The 17373-nt window shown below is 37.0% G+C and overlaps 2 protein-coding genes across 6 annotated transcripts in view; both read right to left on the bottom strand.

Annotated features, from left to right (window-relative positions):
• STX1A (syntaxin 1A) overlaps positions 1-2165 on the bottom strand; it is a 78572-nt gene extending 76407 nt beyond the window's left edge. For 2 of the 5 annotated variants that reach the window (XR_011923103.1, XR_011923104.1), the window contains exon 1: positions 1806-2164. Coding sequence is in view for 3 of the 5 variants with exons in the window: in XM_072428841.1 (XP_072284942.1) it covers positions 1806-1835 (30 nt within the window). In the remaining 2 variants the exon portion in view is untranslated. Of the gene's footprint in view, positions 1-1805 lie in introns of all 5 variants that reach the window. The other 3 variants (XM_072428841.1, XM_072428849.1, XM_072428826.1) reach the window with 2 other exon arrangements.
• A 12066-nt stretch (positions 2166-14231) lies between these two features.
• The window catches only part of LOC140333868 (fibrinogen-like protein 1-like protein), a 10017-nt gene continuing 6875 nt past the window's right edge, over positions 14232-17373 (bottom strand). Inside the window, exon 4 of the mRNA XM_072415889.1 lies at positions 14232-14257. Within this exon, the coding sequence (XP_072271990.1) occupies positions 14232-14257 (26 nt within the window). The remainder of the gene's footprint in view (positions 14258-17373) is intronic.

Here is a 17373-nt window from a genome sequence, read left to right as displayed (position 1 = left end):
TACATGCAGTTGTGTTTGCGGTGGGGTTGCAGTATGGTTCCTGAAGGCACCATGTTGCTTCTGCCCATGCAGTTGCTTTCTATTTAGTCTCTGGACATGGTAGAGCTTTCCTTACTGAGACTTCCACTAGGATTCCAGGAAAGCCAATGATCCGTCATCCAACAAGAATGAACTCTTATTTGGTTCAGATCTTCTTCAGGATCAGGCGAGCCTATGTGGCTCTCATGGGCCAGCACCTTGCAAGCTAATAGGTCACTCGTGCATCAGCATTGCTTCCTAAAGAACCAGCGTCTGCAGATTTGACAGCATTCATTCATTCCCCATGGGGCTGCTAGGGGTAGAAGCTAGGTTCACTGGCATTAGGTAGCGGTGCACTGCAAACTCACTGCTAGTCTGAACATAGCCAAAGAGTACAGTAACCCCTTAGAATCCCCTTACATGTTCAATTCTACCTTCCTCCTGAGATTGGAGCCACCACACAATGATTTTATAGTGCAGTGACATCTCTGACCCTGCATTTAGCAGTTGTGTAACCAACATTCATCATTTCTTAATGCAGATGGATGAACTGTTCACTCTAATTGTCTGTAATACGGGATGATAGTGGTACAGAGCACACTAAAATGAATAAAGCAAAGTTATATAAAAAACAGCTGCAATCGCAAAGTGGCCACAACACACCTAATACATCTTGGTGTAGTCATAAGGTAAGTATACAGAATACCATACCAAGATATTCTACATGCAAAAAGCAACCATGACGTACAAAGGGCAATAACCCACAGTAACCAGTGTTCAGTGCACTATGAATTATTGTTTGTTTGCATGGTCACTTTTGATTTTGTAAATCAGCCCAGCAGTGTGTGTCAAGCATAAGGGTTCATACTGATATTGGCGGTTTGTATGTGGTTTTGGATGATGATGAATTCATTTTGTAAGGTGCAGAACCCGTAACATGGGAACACGCTTGGCTTGTGCCATTTTTCACAACCACCCTACTTTATTTTCATACCAATGGGGTTTGTCGATAAAGCCTCTCGTTAAATGCATTTTAACCACACGATCATTAACATCTGACCTGTCATTGTGTGAATGTGGAACAAACTGTTACAGCTTCAAGAAAAAAAGAAAAGATAGCACAAACAGAATTTTATATAAACAAAAGCATTAAATGGAATATAAAAGGCAACAGATCTGAATGCAAAAAGACAAACATAAAAAATAGTTCGGGTTTTCTAACATTTTGAACAGAACCATTCTAAAGTATTGCACTCACTGGCAGTATTTTTGCAAGAACCTCTCCCCTATTACAAATATTCAGGTCACATGTCTCAATCTTTCAAGCAATCACATTTTTGTATGGCTATCAGTAGCCCTGGAAGACCTTTGAGACACTTGAGATAATTGAAATCTAGTTGTAAGCAACAGGCATCTGTTACACTGTAATTATGTTCCCATACTGTACTGATCCTGATATAGGGAGTGCACCATAATGCAGCTGTATACATGGAATAATCTATAGGTGCAGCCAGGTAACCATTTTATTGCCAATTCACTGATTGCCCCGAGCAGATCAGTTCGGCTGTTGTTGTTTTTTTATCTATTTATTTTTGTCTTCTTGCAGTTAAAAAGCAGGCATGGCTGCAGGAACTCCATCATGATGTACATAAGGGCTGGGTAGAGGCTGGAAATGAAACATTAAGACAACTTCCAATGTGCTGATCAGATGATGCCAGGGCTCCCATGCCAGCTGATATGCCAGGCAGACTCTGGTGTGCAACAAGTAGAATAAATCAGATACTCACAGCACGGAGCTCCCGGGTGCGATCCTTCATCCTGACACCCCCAGGGGCCACACAGGGCGGTGATGTAAGCTTTCCGGGAACAAGGAGTGACAGCTGTCTCTTCTTCCACCCTGCACGACTGTCAGTGCCTAGCGCTCATACTGGCCGAGCATCCTACAGATCGCAGCCTGAGCCCTAATAGCTATAGCAATATACAACTAATGATAGTGGCCGTGCATAATATTCATGTGTAGGGGAGAGGGTGATGAGTTACTGCATCATGCACAGCCCCTTCCTACAGCTCTCCTCTAACACAAAGCCAACTCCTTGCAGCAATCACATCCCGCCTGCTGCCCTCCTAGCTGAGCACTGCTCCCTCCTGTGATCACATCCTCCCTATCATCCTCCCAGGCAGGGGATTGTGGGAGGGGGCGGGGCCTGGTGTGTGTGTGTATTGTGTAGTGTGTGTGTGTGTGTTGTGTGGTGTGTGTGTGTAATGTGTGTGTGTTGTGTAGTGTGTGTGTGCTTCTGAAATGCCAGGGAATGGGAGCTGTCCATGGTACCTCATCCCTGTCTACATACTATATTTTTACATGTCTACATGGTGCTGCCACCATAACACTACAACTGTGTCTAGAAAAATGTGTGTGTGTTGTGTGGTGTGTACATGACCTGATACAACTATGACCAATAACAGGGCTGCCTTGTATGTGCACTGCTGCTGGGGAATATATTAGGCCCATAGTCCCGTTATCCCCTGTGTACATACAATAGGTATATGTGTGTACGTGGTGCTGTGACTATTACACCACCGGCTGTGACAAGGTGTGTTTGTGGTGTGTACAAGATGTGATTTAACCCAGACCAATGACAGAAGGCTGCCTTGTATGTTTTGGTGCTGCTGGGGAAGGGGAGCTGTCCATGGTACTTCATTCCCGCCTGACAGCATACAATACTCACACCAGTGTACATGGTGCAAGACTACACACTACCATGATATGACTGGAATAGTGTGTTTGTGGCATGTGGTGTGTACACAACGTGCTACAACCCTGACCAATGACAAAGGGATGCCTGGTATGTGTACTGCTGCTGGGGATTTGGTTTTGTCCATGGTACCCCTTCCCCTGATTGCATACATTAGCCATACATGTACAAATGTTGCTAAAACCATACCTCACCTACTGTGACTGAAACTGTGTGGTGTGTACACAATGTGATACAGCCGTGATCAATGCCAGGGTGCTGCCATAGTATCTCATTCCCTGTGTACATACAATGGTCATACATGTAAACATGGTGCCGGGACTATACACCACCAACTGTGACTGGAATTGTGTGGTAGTGGTATGTACAGGACATGATACAACTGTGACAAATGATGGGGGCCGCCATGGTAGCTCATTCCCTGTGTACATACAATAGTCATACATGTAAACATGGTGCCGGGACTATACACCACCAACTGTGACAGGAATAATATGTGTGTACAGCTATGACTAATGACAGAGGCTGCCATGTTTGTTCAGGCACTGCTAAGGGAATAGGAGCTGTCCATGGTACCTCCTCCTCTGACTGAATATGTAAGTATTGGTATAATAAGGTAATTTTATTACTAAAAAACATTTTCACTGTATTTTGGCCCTGGCACAACATTATCAGCTAACTTCATTTAGTATAGTTATATCATCAGTTCGGGTGAAGGTGTGATCAGATAAAATGGCTCTATTATTCTGATTATAATATAAGGGGTTTCTGTAAAAGAGGGGCAGATGAGCTTGAAGTTGTTTTAGTTTTGGTTAATGGAGTTAGTAATGATCACCATGCAACTTGAAAAGGAGATTGCACTTGAAATAATCATTTATTGGATGATAAGGAACTTCTAGGTGACAGGTATAGTTGTGGTGAAGAAGGTTTCAGGATGTCCAAGAGTATCCGGTAAGTGCTAGGACCTCCTACGGAGTCAGCTACAGAATTGTGTTGCCACCAGTGTAGAGCTTTTCCAGTATCAGCAGCAGGTAAGTGTGAGTGCATCTGCAAACACAGCAAGGTGAAGACTTCTGGACAACGGCCTTGTGTCATGAAAAGCCTACTACTTACTAAGAAAAAGGAAGAGCAGACTTCAATTCTGCAGGAAGTACAAGGTCTGGACAGCAGAAGTCTGGTGCAAAGTTATTTTCTCTGATGAATCTTCCTTCCGATTGTTTGTGACATCTGAAAAATTGATTGAAGAACAAAAGGCAAATGCCGCCAAAAGTCCTTTGTCGTGCCAACAGTGAAGTTCCCTGGGACAATCCATTTGTGGGTTTGCTTCTCAATCACAGGAGTGGGTTCACTCAAAATTCTGCCAAAAAACACTGCCATGAATGATAAACTGTATCAAAACATCCTCCAGGATCAATATCTCCCAACAATTTAGGTGCAATTTGGTTATTCTCTGTGTTTCCAGGATGATAGATCACCATGTCACAGGGAAAAAAGTGGATTAGTGATCATAACATTGAAATTTTGGACCTGTGGTCAGGAAACTCAGACCAGATTTTAAACCCATTGAGAACCTGTGGTTAATGCCCAAAAAGTGGGTGGATAAGCAGAAGCCCATTAATTGTGATCAACTCCAAAGACAAACAAAGCAAGAATGAATCATCATCAGTCAGGATTGGGCACAGAAGATGATGTACAGCATGCCACAGCGCAATACAGAAGTCGTGAAGAAGAAGAATCAACAGTGTAATACTTCACTCCTCATCTTTTTTCTATATTAATGTAATGATCTTCTACAACTTATTTCAGTCACTCTTGTCTATGTACACCTACTCCAGCACCATCTGTGTATTATTTCTGCAGATGACAACAATAAACAATATGTGCACAATGTGCATTTGCACAGCTGACAATGCAGAAGCAAACTTGAGAGTGTTAAACCATAACAGAAAAGTGACTGAACCAGGATCTTCATGGTTCCAATCAAAACAGAACTAAGCATAAGAAACTAGAAAATAGAAATCACAAGCAGTTCTTTTTTGCAGAGGGGATCAGAGATGCAATAAAGCAAACTTACCTACCTGTTTGCAATCTTTTGTTGAATGTACAGGGGAAGGGTTTCGCTGCTTCTGTTTCATTCAATTCAAAGATCTGCACCTCTCTTAGTCCAGGTAATTCAGACTGGCAGTTGTAGTGGGGATACCACTTCCTCATGCCAGTGAGTCTTTCTATGGCAACCCAATAGAGAATGATTAGGGGGTTACAGTGAGCTATTCAGTATCACTTATTACTGCCTGCTGTCAGAACTGTAAATCCGCAGTGCGACCTTACAGAAGTTTTAATAAACAGCATGAGGACATTAGATTAGAGTGGCGGAGATGTATTAAAGAAACATTGTGTGCAATTTTAGGCATGTTGGAGTGTGATGGTAGCCTATTTGCTTCCAATGGGCTGCCTTAACATAACTCACATTAAGACACAACAAATTGGGTTGGGTTAGTTTTTCATCTAAATTCAACCAGCCAGTAATGTATACAAGTGTGCCAATAATTAATAGCATAAGTAAAGCCAATCAGGAAAAGCATTAAAGCAATATAGGGTTGACACCAAAACTGTTCCAGATAGGTTTGCCTGTTTAAGTAAGGCCGGACATCTTGAGTCATATGGTTGGTTTCACCCCTAAAATAGAGCACCTTTACTTTGGGAGACTGGGACAACACCTGTTTAAAATCCAGTATTGCTTGCCCATGCTGAAATGTACTCTACCATTGCTTCTGATACCAGATAGTATGGTTCCTTCTTCTTTAGTGTAACCAGCTGTCACTAGCAGCCTCAGTTTCTGGTGATACATGTTCTTTTATCCTTAGCACCAGGTATTAAAATCCAGGTGCACCTGCTTTGTATATGCCAATGATAATCACAAAGAGATTAATGTGATCATATTCATATACACATTTTATGAAAGTAAATTTCCTCTCATAAGCTATCAACAGATTAAATAATACAATGTTGCATAAATCTAGAAAAATGAACAAAACGTTATATTTCTACAAAGTTATATAGCTGTATTTATATCATCTTCGTGTTATAGCTTTTACTTAAATTTACAGAGTGGCCATTATCATTTCCAATGTTCCAAGCAATTTAGGCTTTACATATTTTATGAGGTGTTCTGTTATGGAAACTGAGCCAACCTAATCTGTTCAATTGCTGCTGTGTGTTGCTGCTTGCAGATAGCCAGAGGTTAAACCACCTTCTCGATATCACACATAGATGTATAAAATGAATGTAAAAGAAATAATCTCATTTTTATTGTATTGTATGGTATGAGCAATAATTTGTTCAGATAGACTAGCTGATTATCACAGTGCTTTTATGTTCCTATTGTACAGCATAAAAAGAAACCAGAGATATAAAGTTGCGCATGTTGCAGTAACAATTATGAAGCTGCAATGAACAATGATGCAGCAAAAAAGTAATTTGTTAACACATGTGTAACACAAAAAATGCCAACATCTGATTACCCCCTTAAAGTATATGTAAACTCTATAACTAAAATCTCAGACATTGACATGTTCATGCCATTTTCACCTTTTGTAAGATATACATGGTGATCCTTTCAAATTCTTGCCATATATTTCTTATTATAAGGTGCCAAGTACTCTCTGTCCATGTCTCACGCTCAGTGTGCAGTTACCTGAACTTCTAAAGGAGACTACAAATGGCCATTTTAACATACATAACATACATACATACAAAGGCGGGATAGTCTACAACATCAATACATCCATAAAGCCACAATGTGTCTGCAGAGATCAGCAACAATGAAATGCAACAAAGGCTATATTTTTTAAAAAAATTAAAAAAAAAAATTAAAAATTGGTCGATTATATATTATAAATGTCTCATTCTTTATATATGTCATAATTTGTACATATTACTATGCTTGCTATATCTTTTATTGCATCAGTTCGGCTATAATGCTTTTCAAGTCATTCATCAAAAATCTTGAATTAATAGAAAATTGTGGTTTTTCCCTGACTTTTATTTTCAAGTGTTCCAGGTCTCCAAGTCAGATATATTGTGCCATACACAGGGCGACAACAAAAGGAGGCCAGAAATTTCTGGGGTAGATTCTAAAGGTGGAAAATCTTATGATCTTTTTCAGAATAAAAAAGTGGTTTAGTCAAGTTTACATTCGTTCAGCAGGAAATACTCTATGAGGCAATGATGGTGGGGTCATTTTACATATTTAAAAATACTACAAAGCCGATGTTTGTCTACACTTTATCATCACATGGATATGAGCATATTGAGCATCCCATTTCAAACCATGAACTTTTATATGCAATCAATCCTCCCTTTGCAGCTATATTAGCCTCTTCTCTTCTGGAACCCATTTTTACATGGTTGTTATAATTTTTGCCCATTTAGCCAAAAAAAAAAAAAACACATTGGGGAGGTCACAAACTGGTATTAGACGAAATTGGCCTTACCATTCACTCCAAAGACGTTCAGAAAGGCCAAGGTCAAGAGAATAAAAGCCACTCAAGTTCCCCCATCTTTCTCATATTGGGCCGGATTTAATAAAGCTCTCCAAGGTTAGAGAAGATACACAGCCATCAGTGAACCTGGGTGATCTAGCCAACCTGGAATGGATTTCTTAAAAGTCATTTTTTTCATTGCTAGCAATTGTTGTCAATCCTGAAACAGATCCATATCAGGTTTGCTGGATCACTCAGGTTCACTGATGAAAGTGTATCCCCATTGAAGCCACAATTTTGAAAGTGCACATTTGTTCAAAATGTCATTGTATTGCACACTGCAGCATTACCAGTACCTTTCACTGAAAAAAAAATGAACTCGCTAATTTAGAAAGGTGTCTACATACCTGTGGTCATATAGTTTACATTTACATGTGAGCAAATATAATAAATAAAGAAAAAAAAATCAAAATTGGTTGTTGTTAATATCATACAGTAAAAAATGTAATAACAATGTGCCTGTGAGAAAAAAAAACTCTGTCTATGATTTTTTTTATTAGTACAAAATAAAAAAATAGTTTGGTTTAGCAGTCTATTAGTTTTATAAAATATGAGGTCTTACAGATGACACCTTCATCCCAAAAAAATGAGGTCTGATTCCCATTACTTCCAAAAAGCTGATCTTTTTCTTTTTGTGAGCTCTGTAACGCTTTCTAGAACAGAAAATCTTTTTACTAAAAATAAATGTAAACAATATGGAGGGTGTATGTCACTACACCTGGCAGTGATGTGCTGAATAGGGAGACTGAATCCTTTGTTATATTTTTAAACCACACAGATGTACGGTAAACAGTGAATTGGAGGGTTTCAGGAGTAAAGCAGGGAGTCACAGTTCATACTGCTAATTTTAGTGCAAAGTAGCAATCACTTTTTAAAAAAGAAGGGTAGATGGCAGAAAAGCTTTTCTAGATGGAAAATTTAATGTAGGAGTTATCTAAGACTAATGAGTCATCTGATGTTACTGATTCGCCTTTCTCTAATTTTAAGAAGGTAATTTTTTATTGTATATTAGGGGGAAGCAATATAGCTTTGATCCAAAATGTCAGACTGCCTGTAATAATCCATAGTTAATTTTAGAGGGGAACTCTCTGCTTTGCTAGTTAGCTAGCTGTGCCATCTTATTCATGGGGTCAGAGATCTGCAAGCTACCAGCATTTTCATCCTTTTTAATGCCTTAGACCTTTCCATAAAAAGAAATGTGAAAGGGATCCTGTACTTCAACTCCAGAATACACACTTACGCACCAAATAACTGGACACCCCTCTATTGGTCAGAGGATGAGAAAATCATTATGGAATCATTATTTATAAAGGGTGGTGTCAAACTTCAGGCCAGAAATTTCATATAATTAAAGTCTGCTGTCTGTTAGAGAAAAGCCAAATATGTATGCAAATTCTGTCTCTTGACAACAGGGGCTAGAAACTACTTTTTCAATCACCTCTACCTGGGGTCTGTTACAAAGATTTGTTTTAGTACAGTTGGAAGAGGTGTAAGATTTAAATTTATCCTTGCATAACTGGTTTAAATTTTTCCTCACCTCCTGTTAGCAGGACAGAAAGTGAGGGTACCTATTTTTTTATTAACAGTTTGTAAACAACAGGGACAAACAAACAATAAAATTAACCACAAAACAAAATAAACATTCCTTGTAGTATATGTCTAGGGTTAAAGTACAGACATACATATATTATAATATAACAAAATAGCAGAAAATGGAGAAAAAAAAAAATAACAAGGGAACATATTTTTTAATAGAGCTGCTAACTGCAGTAAAAGCCTAATGGGAATTTTCAATTCATTCTCTCCCTGTCCAAAATTACAAAAGTACAGTTAGGTGTACCCAATAGCAATAACTGCTCACCACTATTACTACTCCTATTAGTGCTTATTATTGTAAGACTCTAATAAAGAGATCTTCTCGATGATTCTTGTCTTTTCTTGGGTGATTTGAAGTCTATTCATCGGAAATATAGACATCATAAAACATTATAAAACTTGGCAAATGGTTCTGGACATTTCTTCACTTCTTCATTAAACAAAAGAACATTTGCCTGGTTCCTCCTGCTGATATCTACCATGATGATAGGTAATGATGTGAAGTTCAGCAGGAGGAACCAGTGAGAGCTGTGGGGAACCAAGGAGATCATTGCTTATAGAAGTGTCATTTTACCAGCGGACTGCAGGAGACAATTGCTTGGAATTGGAATGGTATTTAGAGGCTAAGACTAATATTCATCCTATTAATAATCTTGTTTTACAGTTGTTCATTTTTGGTTAATATTAGGGTCACTTTATTCCAACAATTCCTAATGATTTTTTTCAATTTAATACTTATATTTGATAGTGGTTATTAATTTTATCTTGTATTTGTCTAACATGGACATATTATACAGTGCTTTACAAAGTCCATAGGTATGTCACTAACTGTCCCTCAGGAGCTTACAATCTAATTTCCTTTCATAGTCATATGTCTTTAACACAGTCTAAAGCTGATTTTTTGGGGGGAAGCCAATTTACCTAACCACATGTTTTTGGGATGTGGGAGGAAACCAGAGTACCTAGAGGAAATACATGCAAACACAGGGAGAACCTGCAAACTCCATGCAGATAGTGTTTTGACCGAGATTTGAACCTAGAATTCATGCTGGCTGCTGGATAAAGATTTACTAAAGAAAGTTGATAAAAAATATCTGCGAAGCATTGGAAATTTTTATCAGCATAATTAGTAATTGAACAATAATATTTAAAAATACACTGGGGTATTTACAAAAACTTTTTAAATGTTGCTTCCCTATAAAACATAAAATTTGTGTAATGTCTTCTGAATTCACTTCTTTCTTAATAAATAACTTAGGTTGTTGTCAACATCAGCACCACCATATTTGCAAGTACAAATGTCATCTAAGAAATGCATCTAGAAAATTGTATAAAGTTTACTGCAGATATACTATACAAAAAAAATGAACTCCTTAAAATAAAAACAAAAACACACCCAACTCTGAACACTAATATAAAGTGAATGACAATTTTATTGTTGCTGTGTTTGTATCTTCTGTGTAATTATCCTTTATGTAGCAAGCTTAACATGAATGTTATATGTACCATTGTTAGCTAAGATCTGTATGAAGACTGTTATTTTCTCTACACATGTTTAAAAATAAATTTAAAAAACTATTGACTGTATAGTACATGCCTTATCTATAAATACATCATCATCATTATCGTGCTGGATACAGATACAAAAATCTTCTTTTAAAATAGTTGCACAGCGGGATACAGAAGGTCTAAACCAAAGGAGCTTACATAATTCTAAACAGGTGTTTTCTACCTCTTACATCAAAACATCATCGCATAGTACATAAAAAGTATACATGAAAATTCTATTATTAGCATTATAGATTCATGAAAATAGCATTATGTTTAATTAATCCAAAAACCTAAAAAGTTTCCTGAGTACCTCTAACTACTAACATGCTTTCAAGTGTGTTTAGCTAGCATTTGAGATGATTGATTTCTTCTTCATGAACCTCTTTATGTTTCCTAAATTCATCAGCTGGCACACTTTGCTTTATCTAACCTAACGTGTGCTTGAGGTAGTATAATTTACTCAATTACCATTAATTTATTTAATAACTTATTATTTGATCTGAATAAACTTCCTTAACTATCCTAGCTGAATTTGCAAGACAACTTAGGGCTTCTTAGGAATCTACTAACCTTCCTACATGTCTTTTTTAAAATACCGATTAGTTTTTGATCTAATCCAAAAGAAATCACCAATTCTAATGAAATTTGATTATAACCCCAATCAGAACATCATCTCTAGTCATGGACCAAATAGGCAGCTATGGTTGACAACAAGCTGATTATCATAACTTCACCACTCAGAGAAAAGGGGACGAGCATTAGGGCAATGCACCATAGAAAAACTCAATGAATCGATTGGATAAAAATGTGGGGGTTTGGAAGATGTAGAGGTAAGGGCCAGGATAGAGGGGACTGGGGAGAAAGATTTTAGTCTTTTAAAGTCTACCCATGTTCTTTATGGATTATATAATATGAACTAAATATAGGCACAGGATGTTCTGAATTCCCCATGTTACCTTCTAATGTTACAGATAATTTTTCTTTTATCATTATCCTAGAACATTTAGCATTCACCAGTTCAAATGGAATAGAGAGTAGATTTCATGATATGGGTATAGGTAATGGCTATAGTTATTCTACCAAAAAAAGTCAATTGGGCTGTTTATAGGAGGTTTGGATTGGGATTTGTTAGATTTATTTTGGTGAGTGAAAAAATAAAGTTGTATATTTAATTTAAATACTCTGAAACATTTAGGCAGTTCCATCATCATGAATGAGTAATTTATGTTCGGTCAATATTAAAGTACTCTTTTGCTTTCTAAGCTATTTTTTTCAGGAAGGAGTCAGAAAACCGTAGGAGTATAACCATAATACATAAATACATTCATGTAATTCAGGAATGCCTAAATGATAAAGGGACTGCAGAAAAAAAATTTACATTGGACTGATTTAATCAGAAAATAGGGTTAGAAGAAGGAATAGGTATGAACTAACTATGGTATTAACATTATAAAAGGTGGATGAGTTAAAAAGATGAATTCAAAGGTTTTGCCTCCTAGCCATTGCTCCAGCATTGACATATTATGTAATGGGAAGTACTGTAAATATATTGGGTATGGGTCCACTTTAATTTGTCCCGGTTTTGAATAAGTGAAATGCAGCTAGTATGTTCAATCTGAAGTAATTGCTACTTGTGCTGCACATCTGTAAATATATACTGTAATTCTGTCAGTTGATGTATATATGGTATAAAAGCTTTAGAGAAGTAAAAGAATTTGAATTTAATACCTTCACAGTCACAAGCAAAGTAACAGTAAGAAACACATAAAACGTGCAGTGTACATAAGTGCAGATAAGCTCCCCTGGGTATAATCTATAATAAATGTGTGTGATATAGGAGAAACCACCAAAAGACATCAATGGACAATTTGAGGAAATTAGTCGGAGGGGAGGCAAAAACAGCTACACACAAATCATAAATTAATTTAGTAAAATAGATACAAATAAAATATTGAAATGTCCCTGTGGTATATGGTAAAACAAATTGCATATTGACATTACAGAAGATCAATTTGTTATATAACAATAATGAAAAGGAGTGTTCTAGATGTGTTGGAAAAGAATTAAAGATCTTTGTTGAAATGTTTAATATATATTAATGACTGCAATTTATCAGTGTGAATGCTTAGTATTCATGTATAAATCAGAACTGCTCTTTGAAAAAAACACCTCTGTCCTCCACCCTTCCCTGTACCCCTTTCTTCTACTTAATTTTTTTAATATTCATTTTTTATACTTTTTGTAAATGTATTTTGGAATGATCCAGCTCTGGGCTGCTAACCAGAGACAACTATACAAATCAAAAGAGATAGGGAAAAGTCAAAACCCTTTTCTAAGCAACTTTCATCTTCAGGAGGTTAGCAATGCCATACCACATGTATTTCTCAATAAAAGTTTCTAAAAAGGAATGCAATAGGTTGATAATATGATCAAACTCATCCAAGCTATAGAGAAAGTCCCCTGTGATGTGGTTTTGTAGCCAACGGTTGGACCAAATGAGATTGTTTTTTTTTTTTTGCAGTACAGTTGTAATAACCCACATAAAGAATTTATTTTTTGCAAGCACCACACTACATTAAAAATGCAAAAAATTGTACTTTAAGCTTTGTAATGATTCCACATTGTGACTCACAGCATCCCAAGGCAAGTATCAATATGAATAATCTTTACATTATGTTATATGCAGATACATATGAAAAACATAAAGTAAGATAAAATGAATCTGTATTGTACTCTTGTTCTCTTCTAGGCTGATAACCCTTCATGACTCACACATGCAGAGGCACTCCCCTTTAAATTCTGACACTGAACACAAAGAACCTACTTTCACCCATATTGGCATACCACCAATAACTCTTTGTATGATGTGTATAGGGATTTCTAGGTCCTCTCAATTAAATAGTAATATTAGACAAAAAATGTACTACAGCATGCTGGTACAGTGTCATACACGTAATAGGCTCCAAGTAGTTTACTTGTCTCAGTATTTTTTTTGATTGAATTACTAGAATGGAAAACCTCTAATCTTCCCAAGGTTCTTTTTACTTCTTTGAGGTACGTTATTATACTTTGTCACATGGTAACTTGTATTGTCTAATGACAACCTACTGATAAAGCATATGATCCTTCTTTATATATTTCAATTTGTTTATTAAGGTTGTTATTAATACAGAAATACACAATACAGTTCAATCAGTTGGCAGAAACAATATTAGAATAAACAAAGGAAAAAGAAATCCAATAGGTAATTGAAGGAAAAACAATACCAAAATGGCATTGAAAAACAAACAACATTAAAGATGTTGTATCAGGTGAATGATAACTGATGGTTTAAGTCTCTCTGGGCTTAATTACATAAAGACTGGTACTAAAGTGACATCAGAACACTTGTAATAAATCGGAACCAAAACTGTGGTACTCCCTGTTCTATTACAGGGCGCTGCCATCTTCCTTCTTTTCCTAAATCCTGGCTCACACAAGGGAAGCCAGGAGTGCTGGATTTTCCTGGCAACCTCAATGAAACTGTCCATGCACAGGTAAGTAAGAACAGTTATTGCAGAAGGGGCATTGCCTGTCCCTTTCTGCAATGACCACCTGCCTGAATCACAAATTTTCAAAGTGGGACTGTAGATCCACTTTAACTTTGGGATGAAAAAAAAAATTACAAAGTGAAAAGAAGTAACTAAATTAAATGAGAACAACAATAAATTATATTACTCTGCATAAAAAAAAATTTCCATCCCTGAAAAGACAGTTCCATTTTGTTCAGACATCATTCAGGGTCCCTGGACTGAGATTCTGAGAGACACAATAAAGTAAAACCTTATGCCCGGATAAAACTTTTTGGAAGCTGTATAAAATGGCTGTATATTGTAGCATATCAGGGATTTATTCATGCAGACTTGTAAAGTTGATGGAAGCTTTTCTTTTATGCAGTAAAAATGCTGGGGCACAGATTATATTAGGTGAATGGGCTACCTCAAACTTGTTCCATAATGTCAGCCTGGCATGAAATGATGACATTTTTATCATTATATTAAACAGTGCTCCATCGACTTTGTAATACTCGGCCTAACAAGAATTCAGAAGCTGTGAGGGAAACAGCAGTCAGAACACCACAGGACAGGGCAGTGTCAGAAAACACTTTAAATTGGCTAAACGGTGAAGTGATATGTGACATGTAATCCAAGGTTTATATTCTTTAGAATTTTCCTGAACACATTTGCATGTTTAAAGCTAACACCTTTTTTCTCACAAAGTTAAGTAAATCAAATCATTAGTTTTTGTAATGTGGTTGGGGTGTAAGTATCATTCATCATGTGAACATCATCTTACGATTTTATGCAAACCCCTGAAATGGCCGTGTAATGAGATTGTAACTTTAAAGCGGGCCTACCACCACATTTTAAACATTACATAAAGGGGTGATACCTTTTTTTAACATTTTTTACCATTGCGGTGGTAAAGATTGAAGGGGAAACCCACAGCCCCCTGGTATACCTGTGTCACAGATTCTGGGAGGTTGCAGGTTGCTCCTTTTGCGCATGTCCAAGATCAGGCATGCATCATCAGGGGCTTTCTCATAATATAAAAAAGGGCTGAATCTCCTTTTTTTTACATTTTTAGAAAGACATGTCACCTGATCTTGTGCCCTAGCAATGTGAGTTTGGGTGATGTGAGAAAAACTCGTTAAAAAGAAGATGGTGGCGCTTGATGCTACAGTGAGCGCCGGAAACATGAAGGAAGCCAAGCCAGCGTGGGACCTACTGGACTCGGTTTGTGAATGGATTGAGGTCTTGTCATTGGTAACAGTAGGAGAATTTTTTTAACAAACGTTCCCCTTTAATTTACTTGTTCTTCCCCCAGCCTGTAACTGGGCAATAAAAGGAGAAGCAACACACTGAGGAGCTCATTTCACTGTCACTTTGTTTTCTGTACAACTATTTGGCTCCTTGGGAGTCTTCTCTCCTGGTCTGAGCTCCACTGTACAGAATACAAGAAGCTGCTGCCAGGTCAAATTCAGGTTGTTGCACTGCTTGTATACATTGGGTATTAGTGAATATAGAACTTCATTAATGTCTGTATTTTATATCTGGCTAAAGTTCAACATTTCCAGACTGCCAATACTCTATGGATGTGAGTCAAGACAGGTTCTGTATTTACTGCATTGAGCAACTACACTTAAAACATGTGAAAAATGCTCTCATTAACATCATGTTACATCTTGTTAAATGGCAATTAATAATTATTAATTTGGCAGACTTTGCTTGATCATCAACTACTATCTGAGCAAGTGGGTGCTACTCTTGATCTTTTGTCTTTCATATGCAAGAATTATTTATATTCGAACATTCATGTAAAAGAATGTTACATGTAATTTCCAGCTGCTTTACTCATTTGAATATTATTTTTGCTTTCAAATACAGATATATGGAAGAGGTACTAATAACACTGTGTTCTTCTGATGAAGCCTACTGGTGAAACGCATTAAGGACTGTAAAAGTTATTGTGTATTAATACAAATTGTGGTATTGCTCAATTGTCATTTTGCACATTGCAAGTAGCATCTTTTTGTGATACGTTTTTTATATTTTATTATATAATAAATTGCAACAAATTGTTTTTAACTTAATCTGCTGTTAGTGTTGATATTTAGCTCTGTCCAGTGTCGTATTTTTTGGTCACTTAATTAAAAGACCTCTACTTTGGCACATGAAAGTGGAAAAATTGGCTGGTGAAGGGGGTGTTGCATCTGCATTTAGATCAGGCAATTTTTAGCAATACCTAATTATGTGTTTATTGGCAGAATATCAGTAAAAGTGACACTATCACACACTCTATAAAATAAACAACATTTATCTACAATCTTCTGCCATACATGGTACGCAAATTGTTGTATGAACCTAATATCATTTTGTAAACCTACATACTGTATTGGCAAAACTAGCATGTGGAAGAGCAAATTGTACAAGTCTGCTGCAGCCTAACACCTGTGTGAAATAAAACATCTTGTTATTTGATATTTGTAGTATTCAGATTCATAAACATGCAGATTCATAGACCTCATTGTATGTATATGTGTGTGAAGTTAAAAAATATTTATTTATGAAATCATGTTAAATTATTATCAATAATTTTATAATGTATGTGTATATATATACATATATATATATATATATATTAATACTGTGTATGTGTATATTTTGCATTATAAGAAATCCAGTCCCTTCTTTAAATAAAAATGGTCTCACCTAATAACACTCACTAAGCACTAATGGACATGGGGTTCTTCTGCAATACATGTATTCTAAGAAAGAGATGAACAAAAACCTTTGCTCACTGTTTGCTTGTGAAACAAGTGGCTCTATGATCACGTGGAGTTGGAAAAAACAGGAGTTTGAAAACAAAAGGAGTTTATTCCCTATAGGAACCACAAACTGTAAGTAAATTTTTATAACTACTTGTAAACAAAAATTTGTAACTAGGAAAATGAGTGGTAGCAAGGTGGAAAGTTTGGTTCAGTGCACAGTCTGTCACATGTATATGCACAAATAGAGCAACAGCTAGTAGGTGAATACTGCTGTGACAAACGTGAGCAAGTCGCCTATCTGGTAACTTGCATTGTAACACTGAAATCACTGGATCCCCTTGAGAGGGGTCTCCTGCTCACTTTGCAGGCAGGAAATGGCCTAGATGTGGAGGGTGGAGAGGCTAATCTGGATGAACATGTAGGGAGTTGGGTAATGTAACTAAAGGGAGTGGTAGGGGCCCCCAGAAAAGGAAGGCCAGCCCTGTGATTGAGCACCCGATTATGTTTGCAAAGTTATGTGAAGATGCGCAGGTGGCAGACCCAGTGGTGGCAACTCTGGATGTTACTGCTACCCCTAACAGCCGGGAGAGCAGCACATCTAGTA

Source organism: Pyxicephalus adspersus, chromosome 1 (assembly GCF_032062135.1).
Source record: "Pyxicephalus adspersus chromosome 1, UCB_Pads_2.0, whole genome shotgun sequence".
Lineage (NCBI taxonomy): Eukaryota > Metazoa > Chordata > Amphibia > Anura > Pyxicephalidae > Pyxicephalus > Pyxicephalus adspersus.
The sequence above is the reverse complement of the archived record's forward strand: the minus strand, read 5'-3'. Positions and strand labels throughout refer to the sequence as shown.